Consider the following 25,831-nt stretch of genomic DNA (forward strand, 5'->3'; position numbering starts at 1 on the left):
GCGAGAGAGAGAGAAACACTCCCCGGTTGTTTTGAGCCAGTGAAAGTGCCAAGGAAGGATTAGGAGACGGCTGTGTAGTTTGAGAAATGTTTGCAGAGCATTTGGGAAGTGTATAATAATAAAGCGAGGAGCAGAGAGAACGAGTTGAGTTCCGTCCTGTGAGTCCACAGAACAAAAAAGGACCTATATGGGTGTGTGTTGATTTCAGGTCCCAGGTGCTTGGCAGACAAAGCAAACCTTGTGTTCGTCCTGAGAAAAACTAAATTAAAGCACCCAAGAAAGGCTCACTACAAAAACGCTACTACCTACGGCCACAATCACAATCAACACTTTATTGTAGTGACGGCACAGTAGTCACAGGGTTTCCGTTAGAAGGTAATAGCCGGCTTACGGCTGGTAAAAAAAAGTAAAAGCTGATATTGGGGGGGGGGGGGGGGGGGGGGGGAACCCATTGCGAAATAATGCATTTTAGCCTAATAATGAAATACCAGTTGATGTAGTGCAAGAGCTGCCAAAAACAGCTCAAACAGGTGTTTGTTTCTGCTGGAGTGAAACGTGCTTTAATAAGCCCATACAGTGTGCAACATTTTTTTTAAGAAATCGCATGTAAAAAAAATAAATAAATAAAAACGGCCACAATTATAAAGGAAACATTTAATTGTTCGAATCCAGAACGTTTTACTGCATGTCTTACCTTGCTTCAAAGTAGCCTAGCCAAAATCCAACCAAACGTGCAGGTTTTTATTTTCGAAAAACGTACATATGCTATTGAAACCATTAGCCGTTTCCTCTCATGTTCTATTGGTTTTCAAATAAACGTTCTTTAATTGTCCAGTAGCCAAAAGCACATTCCTAGTCATATTAGCAACCCACCATGCTAGTTGTTGTATATTTACATGTCCCTCTTTCAAAATTATGAATGGACATTCATCTCTGTCACATGAAACCGCTCACAAGGATATTTCCCCACTAATTCGATTATGAAACAAACATTCGCGCGTAGCCTACTGCCTTGCGCGCATTGCTGCGCTTATAACTTCAAGAATAGTTTACCCCTAAAAAATAAATATTGTTTAGCACCATTTTAACATTCTGATCTGTTGCATGAGCCTCATTGCTTTTTTAAAATGTTGGATGTAGGCATGTTGTATGAATTTTGGATCCATAATCCCACAACTGTCCCAGGGTCTGTTTGGAATAGGCTACTTCTTTCTTGCACAGAACGACAAGCTGACCAATAGAATAGGTCAACTTTTCTATTTGGGAAAGTAGATTGACATAGACACGTTATATGACTGGAAACAGCAGAATATTTTTTTAATACAACAAAAATGACAGGGTAGCCAACTCTGCTGACACTGACAAACATATCAATAAAAACTATTTTGTGTGATCATTTATTAGGCCTTGGAAAAAGGGGAGACAAATACAACGATGGTAATCTAACCCGGAATCAAATCAAATGTTATTTGTCACATGCAACGAATACAACAGGTGTAGAGACCATACAGTGAAATGATTACTTACAAGCCCTTAAATCAACAATGCAGATAAGAAAAATACCTACAAAAAATAAGAAATAAACAAATAATTAAAGAGCAGCAGTAAAATAACAATTGCGAGACTATATACAGGTGGTAGCGGTACAGAGTCAATGTGCGGAGGTACTGGTTAGTCGAGTTAATATATGTGGGTAGAGTTATTAAAGTAACTTATGCATAGATAATAACAGAGATTATCAGCAGTGTAAAGGGGGGGCAGAGGGCAATGTAAGCAGTCTGGGTAGCCATTTGATTAGATGTTCAGCAGTCTTATGGCTTGGGGGTAGAAGCTGTTTAGAAGCCTCTTGGACCTAGACTTGCGGCTCCGGTACCGCTTGCCATGCGGATGCAGAGAGAACAGCCTTTGCCAATTTTTGGGTCATTCCACTGACACCGCCTGGTATGGGGGTCCTGGATGGCAGAAAGCTTGGCCACAGTGATCTACTGGGCCGTACACACTACCCTCTGTAGTGCCTTGCGGTCGGAGGCTGAGCAGTTTCCATACCAGTCAGGATGCTCTCGATGTTGCAGCTGTAGAACCTTTTGAGGATCTGAGGTTTGGAACATTATAGTTTGTTGGTGATGTGGACACCAAGGAACTTGAAGTTCTCAACCTGCTCCACTACAGCCCCATCGATGAGAATGGGGCGTGCTCGGTCCTCCTTTTCCTGTAGTCCACAATCATCTCCTTAGTCTTGACCACGTTGAGGGAGAGGTTGTTGTCCTGACACCACACGGCCAGGACTCTGACCTCGTCCCTATAGGCTGTCTCGTCGTTGTCAACAGCTTACCACTGTTGTCATCGGCAAACTTAGCGATGGTGATGGAGTCGTGCCTGACTGTGCAGTCATGAGTGAACAGGGAGTACAGGAAGAGGAAAGTAAAAAACAGTAAATATGCACACTCACCTGGGATATGACCGATCTCCGCTGGTGCCAATACCTTTTGCTCAATTAAGTTGAGAATTTTGATAATGAAAAGACTCCAGTCTGTCTTCTCTTTACAGAAATAGTCATTTGTTTTCCAAAAACTGTTTTTCCACTTCTGACTGTAGGCTATGCGATTTAAAACAATCCACAGCTTCTTTGATCCTCTGTGGTCAAATCATGCTTTCTGGTGTAGTAGCCTATTTTGAAGGATTTTATTTATTTCTGTATAGTACACTAATTAGGCTATACAATTTTGGCATTTTAATGCAATTTACTTTAGGGAAGCTTCCTAGCCTTGTGGATGCTCCGCCTATGTATCTTCAAATTCCAGTAAGAATTATGCACGCCGTTGCATTCGAGCTGCATGTTCTGTTAAGATGAAATACCATAAACTAAATGTGATTTCAGTCATTCTGAGAACCGTAGGTGGACGCCCTAATCAGGTCACGAAACCAATGCATATGGGTCTGGTAAATGTCTGAAATGTCCTGTAAATAAAAGATGCTGCCGGTCAATTGTCCGGCGCCACTTTTTCCAAATGGAAACCCTGAGTAGCCATCAATATCATGGACATTAGGTGATCCGGGGAGGGTATAGATGTGTGTGTGTGTGTGTGTGTGTGTGTGTGTGTGTGTGTGTGTGTGTGTGTGTGTGTGTGTCTGTCTGAAGGGGATCAACAAGGTGTAGTAAAACACACTTTTTTTTTTTGGTGGAGGCACAGCAAAGGCCCCAGGGGAAGAAAAAAAACAAATAAAAAAACATTTCACGCACACACAGACCAGCCTTTTAAAACAGGCACCCTGGAGTCTGGGGCGGGAACCCAGTACATGAATGAATAGATTAGAAATAAGACCCTGCAAAGACTGGGATTGATACTCCACTTGAAGCATCAATTTAAATTCAGTGGAGTCATTGGACTGTCTGATGGTCGAAGCAACAGATGACTTGTGACCCACTTCTTGGACCGAGACAATGTCATTGTGGCAAGAAATGTAATGCCAACAAGACCCCAATAAAACGATAGTACATCTCTCAACTCTTTGTATCTACAGCTCTGGATGGTAATAGTCGTTCCCTATACATGCTTGATGTCCTGTTTAAGTTGTGCGAATGTCGATGAACTGAGCTAGCATAGCAATAAAGCAAACACTCAGAGTTAGAACAAGTTCCCCTTGAAAATATATCTGACCCTGAATCAATAGTTTGGGGAAGCCACTACCTACTCAGTTCTGTTCTTCTCATGCTTAGTCAATCAGCTCAGTACTGGGGTCAGAGGAACAACCTGAAGCCGATGGCTGCCATTCATTTCTTTAGGTTAGCACTCCATCTGGTGGCCAGGATGCAGACCAGCACTTGTTCACTCCACCTCATGGAAATGGACTGGTGTAAGAAATAGAGTGAAGACTCTTACACACCTGTCTAATGCTTTGAAATCTATGAGGGGACGGGGTACATGTACACTAAGTAAAAGGAAGGGAAAGGGAATTAGGTTCTGAGCTGGGGTCTGATTATCAACCCTTCTCCCCCTCAGTGTGCACTCATTCGTTTGGACACACATTTAATTTACAACTCACAGTGCTGTTACAGGTCATTAAAAAAAAACAGACTTACTCCATGGGGATTCTGAACTGCACTGTGTCCTGAGGCTGCTCCTTCCCTGGTCGGACCAGAGTCAGGGAGAATGGCGGCCGGAAGATCCTCAGTTGGGGGTTCCCGATCTGGTACAGCGGGTATCTGTATGGAAAACAGGAGACTGGGTTGAAGGAGAGTCCAAGCACACTTTCCCAGACCCCTACTCATGGACTAAATATAGGTGATCAATGGAAAGTGTTTTTAGTCCAAGAACAGTTTTAATAATCTGGCTCCAAGAAGCAGGAGCCAAACAGTTTACAATCAATGCTTATTTTACACTTTTTGTGGCTATAGCAATGCTTTTGGCCAACACAGTCTTCTGAACATAACAGATTAACAGTGAGAGTAGAACGTGAGCAGGTGCAGTCAGTACAATATAGGGAAGGAGACTAAAGTCATTGGACCCATGTCAATGGGGTGCATTTCAATAGTCCTGGTCCTCCACTCTTCTCCAGTCCTAGGTGCATGACAGGTGAAAATGTGTCAAGGAGTCTCTAGCTTTCGAGTTAAAGAAAGTCTGTTCAATCAATTTGCCAATATCAAATACAAATATTTTAACTAGCCAACTGTCCCTTAGCCCGACTACCCATCCACATCAAACTAGCTTTTCTTCTGCACAATGAATCTGGGTTTGCTGCTCGGAGCACATCTCTGAAGCCTCTGAGCATATGTCAATCCTGCTATAGGACTCATTGCGGCTAGCCTATAGATTACGACCTTACAGTCGACATAAACAAACGTTGTGTCATAAGCTGATGTAAGTAAAAAGGGCTTTATAAACACACTTGATTAATTGATTTTCCCTCATGCTATCAGCAGGTTACAGGAAGTTGAATTTAAGACTAACTTCACTAGGGTAGGGGGCACTATTTTCACTTCTGGATGAAAAGTGTGCCCAAAGTAAACTGCATGCTACTCAGGCCCAGATGCTAGGATATGAATATAATTGGTAGATTTGGATAGAAAACACCAAAGTTTCCAAAACTGTTAAAATAATGTAATATACAGAACTGATTTTGCAGGCGAAAACCTGAGAAAAATCCATTGAGGAAGTGGGATTTTTGTTATATGTTTGTAGTTTTCTATTGAATGCCATTACAGTATCCATTGACTTAGGACACTAATTGCACTTCCTATGGCTTCCACTAGATGTAGATGGCAACAGTCTTTATAAATTGTTTCAGGCTTGTATTCTGAAAAATGAGGGCGTAAGACCACTCTGAATGAGTGGACACTGTCGTGTCCCATGCGCACGACCGAGAGCGCACCTTTCTTGGTTACCTTTTATATTGAGGACGTTATTGTCCGGTTGAAATATTATCGATTATTTAGGCTAAAAACAACCTGAGGATTGATTATAAACATTGTTCAAAATGTTTCTACGAACTTTACGGATACTATTTAGATTTTTCGTCTGCCTGTTGTGACTGCATTTGAGCCTGTGGATTACTGAACAAAATGGAGGTTTTTGGATATAAACAGGGACTTTATCGAACAAAACGAACATAGGAGTCTTGTGAGTGCAACCATATGAAGATCTTCAAAGGTAAGTGATTAATCTTATTTATATTTCTGACTTGTGTAACTCCTCTACTTGGCTGGTAACTGTTTGTAATGATTTGTCTGCTGGGCGCTGTTCTCACATAATCGCATGGTATGCTTTCGCCGTGAAGCCTTTTTGAAATCTGACACCGTGGTTGGATTAACAAGAAGTTCATCATTAACCGGTGTATAACACTTGCAAGTTTAATACATTTTTATAATGAGTATTTGTTTTTTGAATTTGGCGTTCTGCAATTTGACTGGATGCTGGGCAGGTGGGACGCTACAGTCCCACATACCCTAGTGAGGTTAAGACCTTTGGCAGCGATTACAGCCTCAAGTCTTATTTGGCATGATGCTACATGCTTGGCACACCTGTATCTGGGGAATTTCTCCCCTTCTTCTCTGTAGATCCTCTCAAACACTGTCAGGTTGGATGGGGGGGGGGGGGTGGGGGGGGGGGGTTCACAGCACAGACACTTTCAGGTCTGTCCAGAGATGTTCGATCTGGTTCAAGTCCAGGATCTGGCTGGGCCACTCAAGGACATTCAGAGACTTGTCCCAAAGCCACTCCGGCGTTGTCTTGGCTGTGTGCTTAGGTGAACCTTCGCCCCAGTCAGAGGTCATGAGCTCCCTGGAGCAGGTTTTCATCAAGGATATCTCTGTACTTTAGAAAGATGAACTGACCCTTGATCCCAACTCGTTTCCCAGTCCCTGCCCCTGAAAGACATCCCGACAGCATGATGCTGTTACCACCATGCCTTTTACTGAGATGCGTCCTCCGTCTGGCCACTCCACTATCAATGCCTGATTGGTGGAGTGCTGCAGAGATGGTTGTCCTTCTGGAAAGTTCTCCCAACTCCACAGAGGAACTCCGGAGCTCTGTCAGAGTGACCATCGGGTTCTGGGTCACCTCCCTGACCAAGGCCCTTCTCCCCCGTTTGCTCAGTTTGGCCAGCTTTAGGAAGAGTCTTGGTCGTTCCAAATTTCTTCCATTTAAGAATGATGTAGGTCTCTGTGTTCTTGGGGACCTTCAATGATGCAGAACATTTTTTGTACCCTTCCCCAGATCTTTGCCTTGTGGGACCTTATATAGACAGGTGTGTGTCTTTCCAAACCATGTCCAATCAATTGAATTTACCACAGGTGGAAAAAGCTCAAGAATGATCAATGGAAACAGGATACACAAGCTCAATTTTGAGTCTCATAGCAAAGGGAGCATTCAAATTGCTATCAATAAAATACAATTGTGTTCGTTGTCCATAGCTTATGGCTGACCATAGCATAACCCCACCACTACATGTTCATAATATTGTAATCAGCAAACCGCTCGCCCACACGACGCCATACATGCGTTCTGCCATCTTCCCGGTACAGAAGTGGCCATATAAAATGAGCATTTGCCCACTGAAAGCGATTACGACAACTGCAGTCAGGTCAAAACTCTGGTGAGGATGACAATCATGCAGATGAGCTTCCCTGAGACAGGTGCTGACAGTTTGGGCAGAAATTATTTGGTTGTGCAAACCAGTTTCAGCAGCTGTCCGGGTGACTGGTCTCAAACAATCCTGCAGGTGAAGAAGCCGGATGTGGAGGTCTTGGGTTGGCATGGTTACATGTGTTCTGCGGTTGTGAGGCCGGTTGGACGTACTGCCAAATTATCTAAAACAATGTTGGAGGTGGCTTATTGTAAAGAAATGAACATTCCATTCTCTGGCAACAGCTCTGGTGGACATTCCTGCAGTCAGCATTCCAATTACAAACGTCCTCAAAACCTGAGACATCTGTAGTGTTGTGTGAAAAAAGTGCACATTTTAGAGTGGCATTTTTATTGTCCCCAACACAAGCTGAACCTGTGTAATGATCATGCAGTTTAATCAGCTTACTGAAATGCAACTAGGGTTGCAAAAGGTCGGAAATTTTCCATGGGAAGTTAAGCCTGGGAATTTGGGGAATTTCGCTTAAAATTCATCAAAAAAGATAGCTTATAACAAGTGAACCTTTTTTGTGGGATATACATAAGGCCATTCTAGGTCTTGTGGCATATTTTGGTTAAACAATCCCCAATTCAATGGAATTGCAACCCTCAGCATGCACAGTGCAATCTTCCATCAAATGTGCAGTGTATTCTTCCATCAAATGTACAGATGATTCTCAAGATCTTGCACACTAATGAGATGCTAGAGCCCACACTACTACACTGTCTGAGCCAAGGACTACATGCTTTCTGGTAAATTGTGATTACAATCAAATCAAATTTTATGTCACATGCGCCGAATAGACATTACAGTGAAATGCTTACAAGCCCTTGACCAAAATGCAGTTTTAAGAAAAAACCTAAAATACCAATACTAGTTGGGGTGAATATATTTTCTAGGACATACATTATTTTTTTTAACTAGTAAATATTAGCCTACAGAAAAGTGTGTTCAAATCATTTCTAACTTGTTATCTTCTTATGGCTGCAGGGGCAGTATTGAGTAGCTTGGATGAAAGGTGCCCAGAGTAAACTGCCTGCTCTTCAGTCATAGTTGCTAATATTTGCATATTATTATTGGATAGAAAACACTCTGAAGTTTCTAAAACTGTTTGAATTATGTCTGTGAGTATAACATAACTCATATGGTAGGCAAAAACCTGAGAAATTCCACTTCCTGTTTGGATTTTTTCTGGTGCTGGTAGATTTTCAAACAAGCTTCCATTGAAATTACAGCGAGATATGGATGAGTTTTCACTTCCTACAGCTTCCACTAGATGTCAACAGTCAATAGAACTTTGTTTGATGACTCTAATGTGAAGGGGGTCCGAAGGAGAAAGGAATGAGTAACCACTGCCATGAGGTGACCATGAGGTGACCATGCACGTTCACGTGAGAGGCAGCTCCGTTCCATCGCTCATTTGAAGTCGATGTAATTCTCCAGTTGGAAAGTTATTCGAGATGTATGTTAACAACATTCTGAAGATTGATTCAATACATCGTTTGACATGTTTCTACTGACTGTTACGGAACTTTTGGACTTTGTCATAGTGGACGCGCTTTGTGACTTTGGAATTGTTTACCAAACGCGCTAACCAAAGTAGCTAATTGGACATAAATAACGGACATTATTGAACAAATCAAGCATTTATTGTGGACCTGGGATTCCTAGGACCTCATTCTGATGAAGTTCATCAAAGGTAAGGAAACATTTATCATGTATTTTCTGGTTTCTGTTGACTCCAACATGGCGGCTAATTTTACGATTGTTCTGAGCGCCGTCTCAGATTATTGCATGGGTTTCTTTTCCGTAAAGTTTTTTTGAAATCTGACACAGCGGTTGCATTAAGGAGAGGTATATCTATAATTCCAAGTGTATAACTTGTATTATCATCAACATTTATGATGAGTATTTCTGTTGAATGATGTGGCTATGCAAAAATCACTGGATGTTTTTGGAACTAGTGAATGTAACGCGCCAATGTAAACTCAGATTTTCTGATATAAATATTAACTTTATCAAACAAAACATGCATGTATTGTGTAACATGAAGTCGTATGAGTGTCATCTGATGAAGATTATCAAAGGTTAGTGATTAATTTTATCTCTATTTGTGTTTTTTCTCTCTCTCTTTGGCTGGTAAAATTGGCTGTGTATTTTAGTGAGTTGTTGGTGAGCTAACATAATCGTTTGTGGTGCTTTCCCCGTAAATCCTATTTGAAATCGGACACTGTGGTGAGATTAACAACAAGACTACCTTGAGAACTATATAAATTACATATATGTTTGAGGAATTTTAATTATGAGATTTCTGTTCTTTTGAATATGGCGCCCTGTACCATCACTGGTTGTAGTTATATCGCTCCCGGTAACGGGATCTCAGCCATAACAAGTTAACAATTTCTGCAAATTGGGTATTAGCTTGTGGGTTTAGCTTGCTTGAGCCTACTATCTGAGGAGTGTTCATTCACCTGTTTCCATACATGTTTCATTTTTAAAAAATGTATCTAACAAAGGAGTTGTTTAATCTAACTGCTTAACGATTTATCTGTACATGGAATTGTATTTGGGTTTATTTTAACTAATTTTTTACAAATCTTTACAGGAAAATGCCACGAGCACTATTTGATGTGTGGAGACATTTCACTGCAGCTAATGTAGAAGGAAATACAGTGCCAAATCATATGTGAAGAATGCAACAAAGATGCAGAATCTTCTGGCCAAGTGCATAAAGTCCCCTCAGCGCTCACAACAAGCAACCTCTGACAAAAGCCCCCTTTACTTCTATTTTAGGTATAAATGATGAATCTGTCACCTTATCGATAGCGACAGCTCATGGTCCTACTGGAATCAGACATTTCTTTTTACTCAATGGAGGAACGTAGTCAGAGAAATGCTGATGAATGTTTGCTCGAGCTGTGTATGCAACTGGTTCACCTCTGATGCTTACAGGCAATGTGTATTGGAAGATATTTCTGAATGTTCTTCACCCAGCATACACCCCTCCAACCAGACATGTATTATCTACTAATTTGCTGGATGAGTTCAACAGAGTTCAAGTAAATCATAGAGAAAGCAGACTGTATTGCAATCATCTCTGATTGGTGGTCAAATGTTCGTGGCCAAGGAAAATTAACTACATCATCTACACACCTCATCCAGTGTTCTACAAGAGCACAGACAAGGGACAACAGACACACCGGTCTCTACATTTCAGATGAGCTGAAGGCAGTCATCATAACCTTGGACCACAGAAGGTACTTGCACTGGTGACAGAATATGATGCAAACATGAAGGCTGCTTGGTCTAAAGTTGAGTCCTACCCTTACATCACATCCATTGGCTGTGCTGCTCATGCATTGAATCTGCTCCTCAAGGACGTCATGACACTGAAAACAATGGATACACTCTACAAGAGAGCCAAGGAAATTGTTAGCTATTTGAAGGGTCATCATATAGCAGCAAAGTGAGAAGAACAAGACCACGACATTGAAGCTGCACAGCAACACCCGTTGAGGTGGTGTTGTCATCATGTTTGACAGCCTCCTGGAGGAGAAAGAGTCTCTCCAAGAAATGGCCATATCAGTCTGCCAATATGGACAGCCCCATCAAGAGGATCCTCCTGGATGATGTATTTTGAGTGGTAAGAGTGGTAAGCAGCCTGAAACTCCTGAAACCTATAGCAGTAGCCATTGCACGGATTGAGGGAGACAATGCCATCCTGTCTGATGTTAAGACTTTGCTTGCAGATGTAAGAGAAGATATCCATACTTTCCTGCCCACTTCACTGTTGCTCCAAGCAGAGGAAACTGCAGTTCTGAAATACATCAAAAAGCATGAAGACTTCTGCCTGAAGCCCATACACTCCGCAGCGTACATGTTGGACCCCAAGTATGCTGGCAAGAGCATCCTGTCTGGTGCAGAGCTCAACAAGGCCTATGGTGTCATCACTACTGTGTCTCACCACCTTGGGCCTGGATGAAGGCAAGGTTCTTGGCAGTCTGGCAAAGTACACTTCCAAGTAAGGGCTTTGGGATGGAGATGCAATATGGCAGTCGTGCCAACATATCTCATCAGCCACCTGGTGAAGGGACTTTGTGGATCTGAAGCTCTTTACCCCGTTGCCTACATCATCCTCCAAATCCCAACAACATCAGTCGCCTCAAAGCGCAACTGGTCCTTGTTTGGGAACACACACCAAAGCATGCAACAGGCTGACCAATACAAGGGTTGAAAAATTGGTGGCCATCCGGGCAAATTTGAGGCTTTTTGAGCCCGACAACGAGCCATCGTTGACAGTGACAGTGAAGAGGAGGCCTGAGAGTCAGATGTTCAAGGGGTGGACATTGAGGAGGTCCAGGGAGAAGACATGGAAGCCTGAGAGGAAGACAGCCTAGAAACTGAAGCTTTGGTTATCATTTAATGTATGTTGAAAATATTTTTGGGAGATGTGATGGATCATTGGGGATCATTCAATACTCCCTTTCGTTGTTCAGTGAATTCATCCCACGTGAAGAGTCAACTACTTTAATTAAAGTTAAATTCGTAACTAAATAGTTTAAAATTTATATTGGAAGGATTTAATAATTTACAATTATGTCTACCTATCATAAGGTAAAAGGTTTATGTTTCTGTCTCCATATGATACGATAGATTAAAAAACAAGAGCTGGCGCACTGCCAGAAAAAAATAGTTTGTGTGGAGGTGCTAACTAACGGCGAATAAACTATCAACATAAAGTCGCACACTCCATGTATAAACTCCCAGCAATTTAATGTGTTTGTACCAACACTTCGGCATCACTGGGCCTTTCTCATGGTAATGTCATGAATACTTGAACCAGGTTATGAAAGCAAGCAGTGCAATTAGTGCAACCAATGACAATAGTGAGGGGTGTGTCAATGATTTAAGTTAATTAAAATGAATGAGTTAAACTGTTAAAAAAAATAGTATATGGCATATTAAATATATTAGGCTATTGTTATCATATAGAAATATCATGGACTATTATACATCATATTAGCATCAATCAACATACATTATTGTTTCACTCAATTTCACATAATAATTTTGTATTTCATTACATGTAATCTTTTGGTTCAACCTTAATGTATAATGAGCATCGTCAACAGGGGGAACATATTAGGTGTACGCTAATAAGCTGTAGAAAGAATATATACATTTATAAGACTTGTTCATAAAATAAATAATTATTCATAAGGGCTTGAGACCAAAGTCAATATTCAGACCACTAGGGGACAATGTTTTTAGACAGGATATCCAGTAAGCCTCCCTTTGTAGTGGTAGGATCTCGATGTCACCTCATCTCCTTGGTAGAGCAACATGCTCAATGCCTGTGTATTTAAGGGAGAAGTTGGAATGGTTAAATTCTACTATCTCCTCCCTCAAATACACTGCTCAAACAAATAAAAGGGAACACTTAAACAACACAATGTAACTCCAAGTCAATCACACTTCTGTGAAATCAAACTGTCCACTTAGGAAGCAACACTGATTGACAAATTTCACATGCTCTTGTGCAAATGGAATAGACAACAGGTGGAAATTATAGGCAATTAGCAAGACACCTCCAATAAATGGAGTGGTTCTGCAGGTGGTAACTACAGACCACTTCTCAGTTCCTATGCTTCCTGGCTGATGTTTTGGTCGCTTTTGAATGCTGGCGGTGCTTTCACTAGTGGTAGCATGAGACGGAGTCTACAACCCACACAAGTGGCTCAGGTAGAACAGCTCATCCAGGATGGCACATCAATGCGAGCTGTGGCAAGAAGGTTTGCTGTGTCTGTCAGCGTAGTGTCCAGAGCATGGAGGCGCTACCAGGAGACAGGTCAGTACATCAGGAGACGTGGAGGAGGCCGTAGGAGGGCAACAACCCAGCAGCAGGACCGATACCTCTGCCTTTGTGCAAGAAGGAGCAGGAGGAGCACTGCCAGAGCCCTGCAAAATGACCTCCAGCAGGCCACAAATGTGCATGTGTCTGCTCAAACGGTCAGAAACAGACTCCATGAGGGTGGTATGACGTCCACAAGTGGGGGTTGTGCTTACAGCCCAACACCGTGCAGGACGTTTGGCATTTGCCAGAGAACACCAAGATTGGCAAATTCGCCACTGGCGCCCTGTGCTCTTCACAGATGAAAGCAGGTTCACACTGAGCACGTGACAGACGTAAGAGTCTGGAGACGCCGTGGAGAACGTTCTGCTGCCTGCAACATCCTCCAGCATGACCGGTTTGGCGGTGGGTCAGTCATGGTGTGGGGTGGCATTTCTTTGGGGGGCCGCACAGCTCCATGTGCTCGCCAGAGGTAGCCTGACTGCCATTAGGTACCGAGATGAGATCCTCAGACCCTTTGTGAGGCCATATGCTGGTGCGGTTGGCCCTGGGTTCCTCCTAATGCAAGACAATGCTAGACCTCATGTGGCTAGAGTGTGTCAGCAGTTCCTGCAAGAGGAAGGCATTGATGCTATGGACTGGCCCACCCGTTCCCCAGACCTGAATCCAATTGAGCACATCTGGGACATCATGTCTCGCTCCATCCACCAACAGTCTCCATCTGCCACTGTGAGTCTGTTGCACCACAGACTGTCCAGGAGTTGGCGGATGCTTTAGTCCAGGTCTGGGAGGAGATCCCTCAGGAGACCATCCACCACCTCATCAGGAGCATGCCCAGGCGTTGTAGGGAGGTTATACAGGCATGTGGAGGCCACACACACTACTGAGCCTCATTTTGACTTGTTTTAAGGACATTACATCAAAGTTGGATCAACCTGTAGTGTGGTTTTCCACTTTAATTTTGAGTGTGACTCCAAATCCAGACCTCCATGGGTTGATACATTTGATTTCCATTGATAATTTTTGTGCGATTTTGTTGACACCACATTCAACTATGTAAAGAAAAAAGTATTTAATAAGAATATTTCATTCATTCAGATCTAGGATGTGTTATTTTAGTCTTCCCTTTATTTTTTTGAGCAGTGTACAAAATTGTGAAATTGAACGAAACAATAATATATGTTGATGCTAATATGATGTGCAATATTCCATTATGTTTCTATATGATAGCAATAGCATAATATATTTAAAATGCCATATACTAACAGTTTGACTAATTCATTTTTATTAACTTAAATCCTTACGACACACCCCTCACTATTGTCATTGGTTGCACTATTTGTCTACATTACCCTGAGAAAGGCACAGTGATGCCGAAAAGTTGGTAAATACCAATTCAATTGGTGGGAGTTTATACATGGTGTGTGCGACTTTCTTTAATTTGATAGTTTAAAAGTCCATATGATATGGTAAAAAACACAGCAAACAAAGAAACGTCCCTTTTTCAGGACCCTGTCCTTCAAAGATAATTAGTAAAAATACAAATAGCTTCACAGATCTTCATTATAAAGGGTTTAAACACCGTTTCCCATGCTTGCTCTATGAACCATAAACAATTAATGAACATGCACATGTGGAACGGTCGTTAAGACACTAACAGCTTACTGTTAAGGTCAGGCAATTAAGGTCACAGTTATGAAAAGTTAAGACACTAAAGAGGCCTTTCTACTGACTCTGAAAAACACCAAAAGAAAGATGCCCAGGGTCCCTGCTCATCTGCGTGAACGTGCCTTAGGCATGCTGCAAGGAGGCATGAGGACTGCAGATGTGACCAGGGCAATACATAGCAATGATCGTACTGTGAGACCTCGAAGACAGCGCTACATGGAGACAGGACGAACAGCTGATCGTCCTCACAGTGGCAGACCAAGTGTAACAACACTTGCAAAGGATCAGTACATCCAAACATCACACCTGCGGGACAGGTACAGGATGGCAACAACAACTGCCCGAGTTACACCAGGAAAGCACAATCCCTCCATCAGTGCTCAGACTGTCCGCAATAGGCTGAGAGAGGCTGGACTGAGGGCTTGTAGGTCTGTTGTATAAAGGCATGTCCTCACCAGACATCACCGGCAACAACATCACCTATGGGCACAAACCCATCGTCGCTGGACCAGACAGGACTGGCAAAAAGTGCTCTTCACTGACGAGTCGCAGTTTTGTCTCACCAAGGGTGAATAGCGTTTATCGTCGAAGGAATGAGCGTTACACCGAGGCCTGTACTCTGGAGCGGGATTGATTTGGAGGTGGAGGGTCAGTCATGGTCTGTGGCGGTGTGTCATAGCATCATCGGACTGAGCTTGTTGTCATTGCAGGCAATCTCAACGCTGTACGTTACAGGGAAGACATCCTCCTCCCTCATGTGGTACCCTTCCTGCAGGTTCATCCTGACATAACCCTCCAGTATGACAACACCACCAGCCATACTGCTCGTTCTGTGCGGGATTTCCTGCAAGACAGGAATGTCAGTGTTCTGTCATGGCCAGCAAAGAGCCCGGATCTCAATCCCATTGAGCACGTCTGGGACCTGTTGGATCGGAGAGTGAGGGCTAGGGCCATTCTCCCCCAGAAATGTCCGGGAACTTGCAGGTGCCTTGGTGGAAGAGTGGGGTAAAATCTGACTGCAGTACTTAAGGCAGCTGGTGGACACACAAGATACTGACTGTTACTTTAGATTTTGACTCCACCCCCTTTGTTCAGGGACACGTTATTCAATTTCTATTAGTCACATGTCTGTGGAACTTGTTCAGTTTATGTCTCAGTTGTTGAATCTTATGTCACACAAATATTTACACGTTAAGTTTGCTGAAAATAAACACAGTTGACGGTGAGAGAATGTTTATTTTTTTGATGAGTTTATATCCAATGCAAAAAACATCACATTTAAATGGTATTAATATTAATTCCCATATATTCCCGTGGAAAGTTTCTACCTCTGAATATTCCCCAAAATGTGCAACCCTATATGCCACACCTGTCAGGTGGATGGATTACCTTGGAAAAGGAGAAATGCTCACCAACAGGGATGAAAACCAATTTGTGCACAACATTTGAGAGACATACAGTTTTTGTACATATGGAAAACATTTGGGATCTTTTATTTCAGCTCATGAAACCAGCACTTACTTTACTTGTGTTTATATTTTTGTTCAGTATAGCTAACTATTAATTTAATTTGCGCTCACACTCAAAACAGAATTCCAACAGCAGAATTATAGTCAGTGTACAAAACATTTGGAAAACATTCCTAATATTGAATTGCAGCCCCTTTTGCCCTCAAAACAGCCTCAATTCGTCGAGGCATGAACTCTACAAGGTGTCGAAAGCGTTCCACAGGGATGCTGGCCCATGTTGACTCCAATTCTTCCCACAGTTGTGTCAAGTTGGCTGGATGTCCTTTGGGTGGTGGACCATTCTTGATACACATGGGAAACAGTTTATCGTTGCAGTTCTTGACACACTCTAACCGGTGCACCTGGCACTTAATACCACACCCAGTTCAAAGGGACTTAAATCTTTTGTCTTGCCCATTCACCCTTTGAATGGCACACATACACAATCCATGTCTCAATTGTCTCAAGGCTTAACAATCCTTCTTTAACCCGTCTCTCCCTATTCATCTACGCTGATTGAAGTGGATTTAACAAGTGAGATCAATAAGGGATCATATCTTTCACCTGGTCAGTCTGTCATGGAAATAGCAGGTGTTCCTTATGTTTTAAATACTCAGGGTATCTGAAAAATACTTAGAGTATTACAAATGTAGCTGCACACAATAACAAAGTCAATATCCGCATGTGAAGTAGATGGTTAGAATAAAATCCCCTAAACAAACTGCACTATCAATTTAGGAGTCTACAATCTCACCATGTTGTACCTGCAGATCGATGTGCCTCGCAGAGTGGAGTCTGACATTCGCAACGGCACCATGTAATGAACCCTGGACTGAAGAGGCAGACACAAAGGAGAAATGTGGTGGGCCCTCTTAAATTACACATTTCTAAAAGGTAGGAATATCACAAAAATATGATCAACGGTTTATCTGACAGAAGAAAAGCTCTTGCATTAGGACATCGCCAGTATTGAAATCTGACATGTATGATAGACGTTTTCGCAATCTCCTCGAGCGTGGTTGATGACAAGCTATATTGAATACATTTTGTTGATCAAAGGGTCGTGAAACGTTCATATAGACATAAAGGGGAACCAATAGTATTGATTCAGGTAGGAAAAATAATAATAAAAATAATATTTTGGAGTTGCGAGGTTTTCATCCAACAGCGACAGTATAATAATATAAATCTATGTAATTGAAGTGATCTGGTAAAATGTAAGTTACTTTCTTCAGAAATTACTTGAGTAAGAATACAGCCAACAGTAGCACATTAATACCCACCTATGGGGAGTGGGAGTGAGTCAGACACGAAACAGGGAAAGGGAATATACTTTCATTGCAGTGTCGTGTCTTTGGCTATGCCAGATTAAGTGATATGACATGCTATTCTATAAAATAATTTCTCCGTAATTAATATTACCTGATTGAGCTAATCAACCCCTCCTGTCTCAGCCTCCAGTATTTATGCTGCAGTAGTTTATGTGTCGGGGGGGCTGGGGTCAGTTTGTTATATCTGGAGTTACTACTCTGAGCTGCACTTAGGTAGGTTAGTGGTAGATGGAAGGCCGTGTTGCCCAACCGAGTCCTTTGTCCCTTGAAGAATATCTCTGCTGGTAAATTGAATACGTTGTAGTAACGTCGTTGTGTGGTAGACGGAATACTCTGTCTGTTCCTTCCTAACCCTCATTTGCAGCAGCTGTTGCTAACTCAACGGCTTGGAGGTATCACTTCTGTAGTGAACAAGAGTTCAAAGTTCATACCATTCGTAACCAAAGCTCACACTGATGTGTGCTTCGTTCTGTAGTTATTATCTGAACCATTCTGACATCGGACCGTTGTCCTAACAGGATGTTATATTGTCATCAAGGGCTTATATAAGAAGGGAGAGGAGGGCGTGTTTGAAAAGTTTTATAGCCCATGTCCCTTCACAGGGGCGGGCCACTGATTGAGCAGAAAACCCAAATCTCACATTTTAGAAGCTAAAATCACATTTCATCCCATCACGAATAATTTCATATTCAAACATTTAAATTGAACAACAATTCCATGTGAATCCGATAACTCTGATGTGTAGACTTTCCACTGTAGAGTTGGTCATCTTATCATTGATGAGAATGTCTCAGATGACAACCGAACTGACAACATATTCATTAAGTACCACCGCATACGTTCAGTTGGTTGGATTACCAGAAAAAAGTTAATTCCCCACCCTCTGATGTTCCCAGAATCTCTATGTTAACCAAGGGATTGCAAATGTAACATCAGTAGGGTAGAGAGGGGAAAAAACCTACCCCCCAGGCCAACGTCATGACAGCAGTAAGCAGGTTAATGCACATTACTGTTAACCAAATAATGGTTTTTGGAACAAAAACATCTGCAGAAACATTGTGTACCCTAATCACCAAAATGATCGACATTAGCAAAATTCCTTCGGTATGAGGGCAATGTCGGTAATTTTCAGTATCATCCCAGCTATAGTTAGTGTTGTCTATCAAATTGTATAGGCTTATTAGCCTACTTTACGCTCCTCTATCTTCAACGGCCTGACTTGCAGAGAAGTTAGTTATTGAAGTTGTTGGGTCCCATTCTACATCCTGATATTACCAGGTTCTGACTACTGGATATTAAGCAAGAAGAGGACCACAACCCAAAGCATGGGTTGTGGTCCTACCTGAACCAAGGACTTCTTACATGGTAATTTGGGTGAACTATGAATGTTTGTTTACATCCCCATTAGTAAGAATTTCTCCTTTGCCAAGATAATCCATCCACCTGACAGGTGTGACAAATCAAGAAGCTGATTAAACAGCATGATCATTACACAACTGCATCTTGTGCTGGGGACAAAAGGTTCACTCTAAAATGTGAACTTTTGTCACAACACAATGCCACAGATGTTTCAAGCGTGCAATTGGCATGCCGACTGAAGGAATGTCCATCAGAGAAGCATGGAATTCAAATGAGGAGATGGACAGATGAGAGAGGGAGAAGAGAGAAAATCTCCATTTAGGAGAAATGAGTAGACCTGTACCACCAACGTGACGACCAAATGCTCTTGGACTAGGAGAGAAAACATGGTCAGATGAAGAAAGAGCAGCTGGACTAACAGTGTTCTCTGGGGTGATCCATGTCTCCATCAGGGTCAAAAAGTTAGGCTGAGAAGAACTCAGCGTTCTTGACCACAGATAGCATTTGGAACTGCCTGCCAGAGACCCGGAAATACAGTGTATTCGGAAAGTATTCAGAACCCTTGACTTTATGCACTTCGTTACATTACAGCCTTATTCTAAAACCGATTTAAACATGTTTTTTTCATCATTAATCTGTACACAATAGCCCATAATGACAACAAGAAAAATAGGTTTAGAAATGTTAGAAAATGTATTACAAATACATTTTAAAGACCCTTTACTCAGCTCTTTGTTCAATCACCTTTGGCAGCAATTAAGACTTGAGTCTTCTTAGGTATGATGCTACAAGCTTGGCACACCTGTATTTAGGGGGTTTCTCCCATTCTTTCTCCCAGATCCTCTCAGAGGGCTTCGTCCTAAGCCCTATACTACAAAATCAGGTTTAAGGAGTTGGCGAGGTAACTTCGGTCAACTCTGGGTACAACTTAATCTGGAAACCAGACGTTGAATAGCATTTCAGGCAGATTTTTATCTTGTGCGCATGCTTTAAGTGAGAGAAATCTGAAAGTACTACTAGAGCTTTGAAAAGTTGATGTAATTACACTTTCCTGTGGATATATACTCACATTCCTACCTGCAAAAGTACCAACCGCACAGACAACTGGAAAAGTACATTCAAATATATTTGTATCACCTTTCCTGATTGAAATGCTCATTTCTGCCCAACATTGAATTCAACGCAATGTTTCCAGGCAAGGTTCAACTCAGGATAACTGGTACAATGAAAGTGGCTCACCATTTAGCTAGGTATATTTCTATGGCAACGAATCCTTCAGAACTAACCTAATCTGAATTAGGTCCACAGAACTATACCTAGGAGGAGAGCAGCTTCTATGCAGGGACTTTGAATGTCGTTTGAGGTAGATAGCTAACAAGCTTGTGTGTGCAAAGCGGCATCATAAAACACATTACCTTTTTGTAGTTAATAAACCTAAACGTGAAAATGTGATAAATAGACCAATCATTCTTCACACAATGAGTGCTTATTTTGTCAATCAGAAATTAGGCAAGCTATTATAATTTTACAACCAGAAAATGGCAGAGCTATTTCTGCATATTAAAACTTCAAGTAGCATTGAACAAGTTAATCCTTTCTTCTCTAGCCTTATCTTCTGAATAACGCACAGTAGCCAAGTGTTGCACATTATACAGGTAATATGATGGTACCAAAACGTCATGAAACTTATGATAACATTTTAGAATACCGTAGTACCGTTTCGTATGATACTAACAACTTTTTCAGCCCTATCGATCCAAAGAACCTGTGGGCGCCTGTTAAATTTTTTTATAAAGTCAGCTTTGTATTAAAAAAACAAATATGTTTAATTTAAGCAACAGCCACTAGTCTCTTGTACGCGCAGGTCCAATACCCACTTCACTTTCAGGCACATATCACGTGGCAGCTGTAATCAGCATCCACTACCAGCCACACTCATCTGCTTCTCTCTGTCTATTCCGGAGAAATGTTTATACATTGTATCATTTCATTGCCTGTTTTAACTATGAGCACAGACCAGTCTGAGTAAACTTTGCAAGTTCACTGTCATGCAGTCAACACCACTTTGTGACAGGCATGCTTGCAGCTTTATAGCAAGGGAAACGACTTGTATCTAGCCAAAACAGTTGTTTTTTAAATGACCCATATTACTGGAGATGCCTGTTTTTCTTTCTTTCTATGTTGATTCCCACGCGTTTCATATAATTTCACAAACCATGTCGCGGGCAGTTTTAAACTAATCCCAGGTCACTAATTATTGGTCTGAAAACTAACAACGTTGTTCAGTCATGTTACCCGCAGTTGAAGAAGTCAGAAGTTTACATACACCTTAGCCAAATACATTTAAACTCAGTTTTTCACAATTCCTGACATTTAGTCCTAGTAAACATTCCCCGTCTTACTTAGGTCAGTTAGGATCATCACTTTATTTTAAGAATGTGAAATGTCAGAATAATAGTAGAGAGAATTATTAATTTCAGCTTTTATTTTTTTCACCACATTTCCAGTGGGTCAGAAGTTTACATACACTCAATTAGTATTTGGTAGCATTGCCTTTAAATTGTTTAACTTGGGTCAAACGTCATTTTGGGTAGCCTTCCACAAGCTTCCCACAATAAGTTGGGTGAATTTTGGCCCATTCCTCCTGACAGAACTGGTGTAACTGAGTCAGGTTTGTAGGCGTCCTTACTCGCACACACGCTTTTTCAGTTCTGCCGACATATTTTCTATAGGATTGAGGTCAGGGCTTTGTGATGGCCACTCCAATACCTTGACTTTGTTGTCCTTAGGCCACTTTTATTTTTCTCAAAAAAAGCACGATCTTTGTCTCAATGTGTAATTGCAAACCATAGTCTGGTTTTTTTATGGCGGTTTTGGAGCCGTGGCTTCTTCCTTGCTGAGTGGCCTTTCAGGTTATGTTGATATAGGACTCGTTATACAGTGGATACATACAGATACTTTTGTACCCGTTTCCTCCAGCATCTTCACAAGGTCCTTTGCTGTCGTTCTGGGATTGATTTGCACTTTTCGCACCAAAGTACTTCATCTCTAGGAGACAGATCAAGTCTCCTTCCTGAGCGGTATGACGGCTGCGTGGTCCCATTATGTTTATACTTGCGTACTATTATTTGTACAGATGAACATGGTACCTTCAGGCGTTTGGAAATTGCTCCCAAGTATGAACCAGACTTGTGGAGGTCTACAATTAATAAATCAGGTCTTGGCTGATTTATTTTGATTTTCCCATGATGTCAAGCAAAGAGGCACTGAGTTTGAAGGGAGGCCTAGAAATACATCCACAGGTACACCACCTATTGACTCAAATGATGTCAATTAGCCTATCAAAAGCTTCTAAAGCCATGACATTTTCTGTAATTTTCCAAGTTGTTTAAAGGTATTGTTAACTTGGTGTTTGTAAACGTCTGACCTACTGGAATTGTGATACAGTGAATTATAAGTGAAATAATCTGTCTGTAAACAATTGTTGGAAAAATGACTTGTGTCATGCCCAAAGTAGATGTCCTAACCGACTTGCCAAAACTATAGTTTGTTAACAAGAATTTTGTGGAGTGGTTGAATGACTCCAACACAAGTGTATGTAAACTTCTGACTTCAACTGTAGATAGCTAACAACCTGGTAACTTGACAGTAGGTGTCGGCAAATTTGATTGGCACAGGAAGAAAGAAAAAGGGTCTGCTACTCATGAAATGTGCTTCAAAAAGGTAGGATTCATAGTAGAAGTTAATTAGGGACGATTTCATGTTTTCTAAACAATCGGTAATCGGCATTTCTGGACGCCGATTATATTGCAATCCATGAGGAGACTGCGTGGCAGGCTGACCACCTGTTACGTGAGTGCAGGCAGCAAGGAGCCATGGTAAGTTGCTAGCTAGCATTAAACTTATCATATAAAAAAAAAACTTTAAATAATCACTAGTTAAACTAGCAATATCATCAACCATGTGTAGTTAACTAGCTTCAATCTTTGCAAAGAGCTGCTGGCAAACGCAGGACATTGCTGTTTGAATGAATGCTTACGAGCCTGCTGCTGCCTACCACAGCTCAGTCAGACTGCTCTATCAAATCATAGACTTAATTATAATACAATAAACACACAGTAAGCATACACTCGTAAGCATTCATTCAACCAGCCCTTTCGTGCGTTTTGCCAGCAGCTCTTCGCAAGCACAGCTCTGTTTATGACTTCAAGCCCATCAGCCTAATGGCTGGTGTAACCGATGTGAAATGGCTAGTTAGCGGGGTGCCCACGAATAGCGTTTCAAACGTCACTCGCTCTGAGACTTGGAGTAGTTATTCCCCTTGCTCTGCAAGGGCCGCGGCTTTTGTGGAGCGATGGGTAACGCTGCTTCAAGTGTGGCTATTGTCAATGTGTTCCTGGTTTGAGCCCAGGTAGGGGTGAGGAGAGGGAAAGAAGCTATACTGTTACACTGGCAATACTATAGTGCCTATAAGAACACCCAATAGTCAAAGGTATATGAAATACAAATGGTATAGAGAGAAATAGTCATATGAATACTATATTAACTACAACCTAAGTCTCATGTTAAAAGGAACCACCAACTTTCATATATGTTCTCATGTTCTGAGCAAGGAACTCAAACGTTAGCTTTTTTACATGGCACATATTGCACTTTTACTTCTCCAACACTTTGTTTTTGCATTATTTAAACCAAATTGAATGTTGCTTTATTTATTTGAGGCTAACTTGATTTTTATTGATGTATTATATTAAGTTAAAATAAGTGTTAATTCAGTTGCGGTTTTGTCTAACCATGGGTGATGGTCAGATGTGTGTTTATCTTCGAAGGAATGAGAGTTACACCGAGGCATGTACTCTGGAGCGGGATCGATTTGGAGGTGCACGGTCAGTCATGGTCTGTGGCGGTGTGTCACAGCATCATCTGACTGAGCTTGTTGTCATTGCAGGCAATCTCAACGCTGTACGTTACAGGGAAGACATCACCCTCCCTCATGTGGCACCCTTCCTGCAGGCTAATCCTGACATAACCCTCCAGCATGACAATGCCACCAGCCATACTGCTTGTCCTGTGCGTGATTTCCTGCAAGACAGGAATGTCAGTGTTCTGCCATGGCCAGCAAAGAGCCCGGATCTCAAGCCCATTGAGTATGCCTGAGACCTCTTGGATCAGAGGGTGAGGGCTAGGGCTATTTCCCACAGAAATGTCCGGGAACTTGCAGGTGCCTTGGTGGAAGAGTGGGGTAACATCTCACTGCAAGAACTGGCAAATCTGGTGAGGTCCATGAGGAGATGCATGCAGTACTTAATTAACTTCTTAGGGCTGCAATCCCGTTAACGGGATTGATATGACAACAGCCAGTGAAAGTGCAGAGCACCAAATTCAAACAGAAATCTCATTATTAAAATTCCTCAAACATACATGTATCTTATACCATTTAAAGGTAATCTTGTTGTTAATCCCACCAATGTGTCCGATTTCAAATAGGTTTTACAGCGAAAGCACCACAGCGAAAGCACCAAACAATTATGTTAAGTCACCACCAAGTCACAGAAAAATTCTGCCATTTTTCCAGCCAAAGAGAGGAGTCACAAAAAGCACAAAAAGAGATAATGAATCACTAACCTTTGATGATCTTCATCAGTTGACACTCATAGGACTTCATGTTACACAATACATACATGTTTTGTTCGATAAAGTGCATATTTATATTTTAAAATCTCAGTATACATTGGCGTGTTACGTTCACTAGTTCCAAAACCATCCGGTGATATTGCAGAGAGCCACATCATTTTACAGAAATACTCATTATAAATGTCGAGGACATTACAATTGTTAGACAACAGCAACAGCTGTGTCAAATTTCAAAAAAGCTTTACGGAAAAAGCAAACCATGCAATAATCTGAGTACAGCTTTCAGACAACAAAGCAGCCAAAAAGATATCTGCCATATTGGGAAGTCAACATTAGTCAAAAAATAGCATTATAAATATTCACTTACCTTTGATGATCTTCGTCAGAATGCACTCCCAGGAATCCCAGTTCCACATTAAATGTTTGTTTTAGTTGGATAATGTCCATCATTTATGTCCAAAGAGCTACTTTTGTTAGCACGTTTGGTAAACAAATCCAAAGTCATGAAGCACGTTCCCTAGTTTTGCCTGCCATATGAGTTCTTTATACTCACAGACATCATTCAAACAGTTTTAGAAACTTCAGAGTGTTTTCTATCCAATAATAATAATAATAATAATAATATGCATATATTAGCAACTGGGACTGAGGAGCAGGCCGTTTACTTTGGGCACCTTTCATCCAAGCTACTCAATACTGCCCCTGCAGCCATAAGAAGTTAATGCAGCTGGTGGCCATACCAGATACAGACTGTTACTTTTCATTTTGACCCCCCCTTTGTTCAGGGACACATTATTCCATTTCCGTTATTCACATGTCTGTGGAACTTCTTCAGGTTGTGTGTCAGTTGTTGAATATTTTTATGTTCATACAAATATTTACACATTAAGTTATCTGAAAATAAACGCAGTTGACAGTTGCTGAGTTTATAACATTCTATTGGTTGCAAGAATTATGCATAATAATTTTAAATGAAAAACTAAGTTTTGAATCCAGCGCTGTTTTGGGTATCACTTCATAAACCATGTGCCATGGAATCGGTACATTGAAAATCTCCTCCCAACTATTTTTTAGCCTGTATGGCACAGCTGTCAATTTTGGGGTCCTTAAATTAAACTAGTATACAATACCGCTCAAAAGTGTGGGTGGGGTCACTTAGAAATGTCCTTGTTCTTGAAAGAAAAGCAAAAGAAATTCCATTAAAAGAACATAAATACAGTGTAGACATTGTTAATGTTGTAAATGACTATTGTAAGCTAGAAACGGCAAACATTTTTGAGAATATCTACATAGGCGTACAGAGGCCCATAATCAGCAACCATCACTTCTGGCTTTCAATGGCACGTTGTGTTAGACGA

The 25,831-nt window shown here is 41.5% G+C and overlaps 1 protein-coding gene and 1 pseudogene across 2 annotated transcripts in view; one reads left to right on the forward strand and one right to left on the reverse strand.

Annotated features, from left to right (window-relative positions):
• Window positions 1–25,831, reverse strand: part of mrpl23 (mitochondrial ribosomal protein L23) — a 126,752-nt gene that overhangs the window by 95,267 nt on the left and 5,654 nt on the right. The window contains exon 2 of the mRNA XM_021564139.3: window positions 4,082–4,204. Coding sequence (XP_021419814.1) covers window positions 4,082–4,204 — 123 coding nt within the window. The remainder of the gene's footprint in view (window positions 1–4,081; window positions 4,205–25,831) is intronic.
• LOC149985123 (uncharacterized) lies at window positions 13,661–15,550 on the forward strand (annotated as a pseudogene). The gene has a single exon (XR_016483571.1). The product of XR_016483571.1 is annotated as an uncharacterized LOC149985123 (transcript).

The sequence above is a fragment of the Oncorhynchus mykiss genome, chromosome 2 (assembly GCF_057628025.1).
Source record: "Oncorhynchus mykiss isolate SJ-2025 chromosome 2, ASM5762802v1, whole genome shotgun sequence".
Taxonomy (NCBI): domain Eukaryota; kingdom Metazoa; phylum Chordata; class Actinopteri; order Salmoniformes; family Salmonidae; genus Oncorhynchus; species Oncorhynchus mykiss.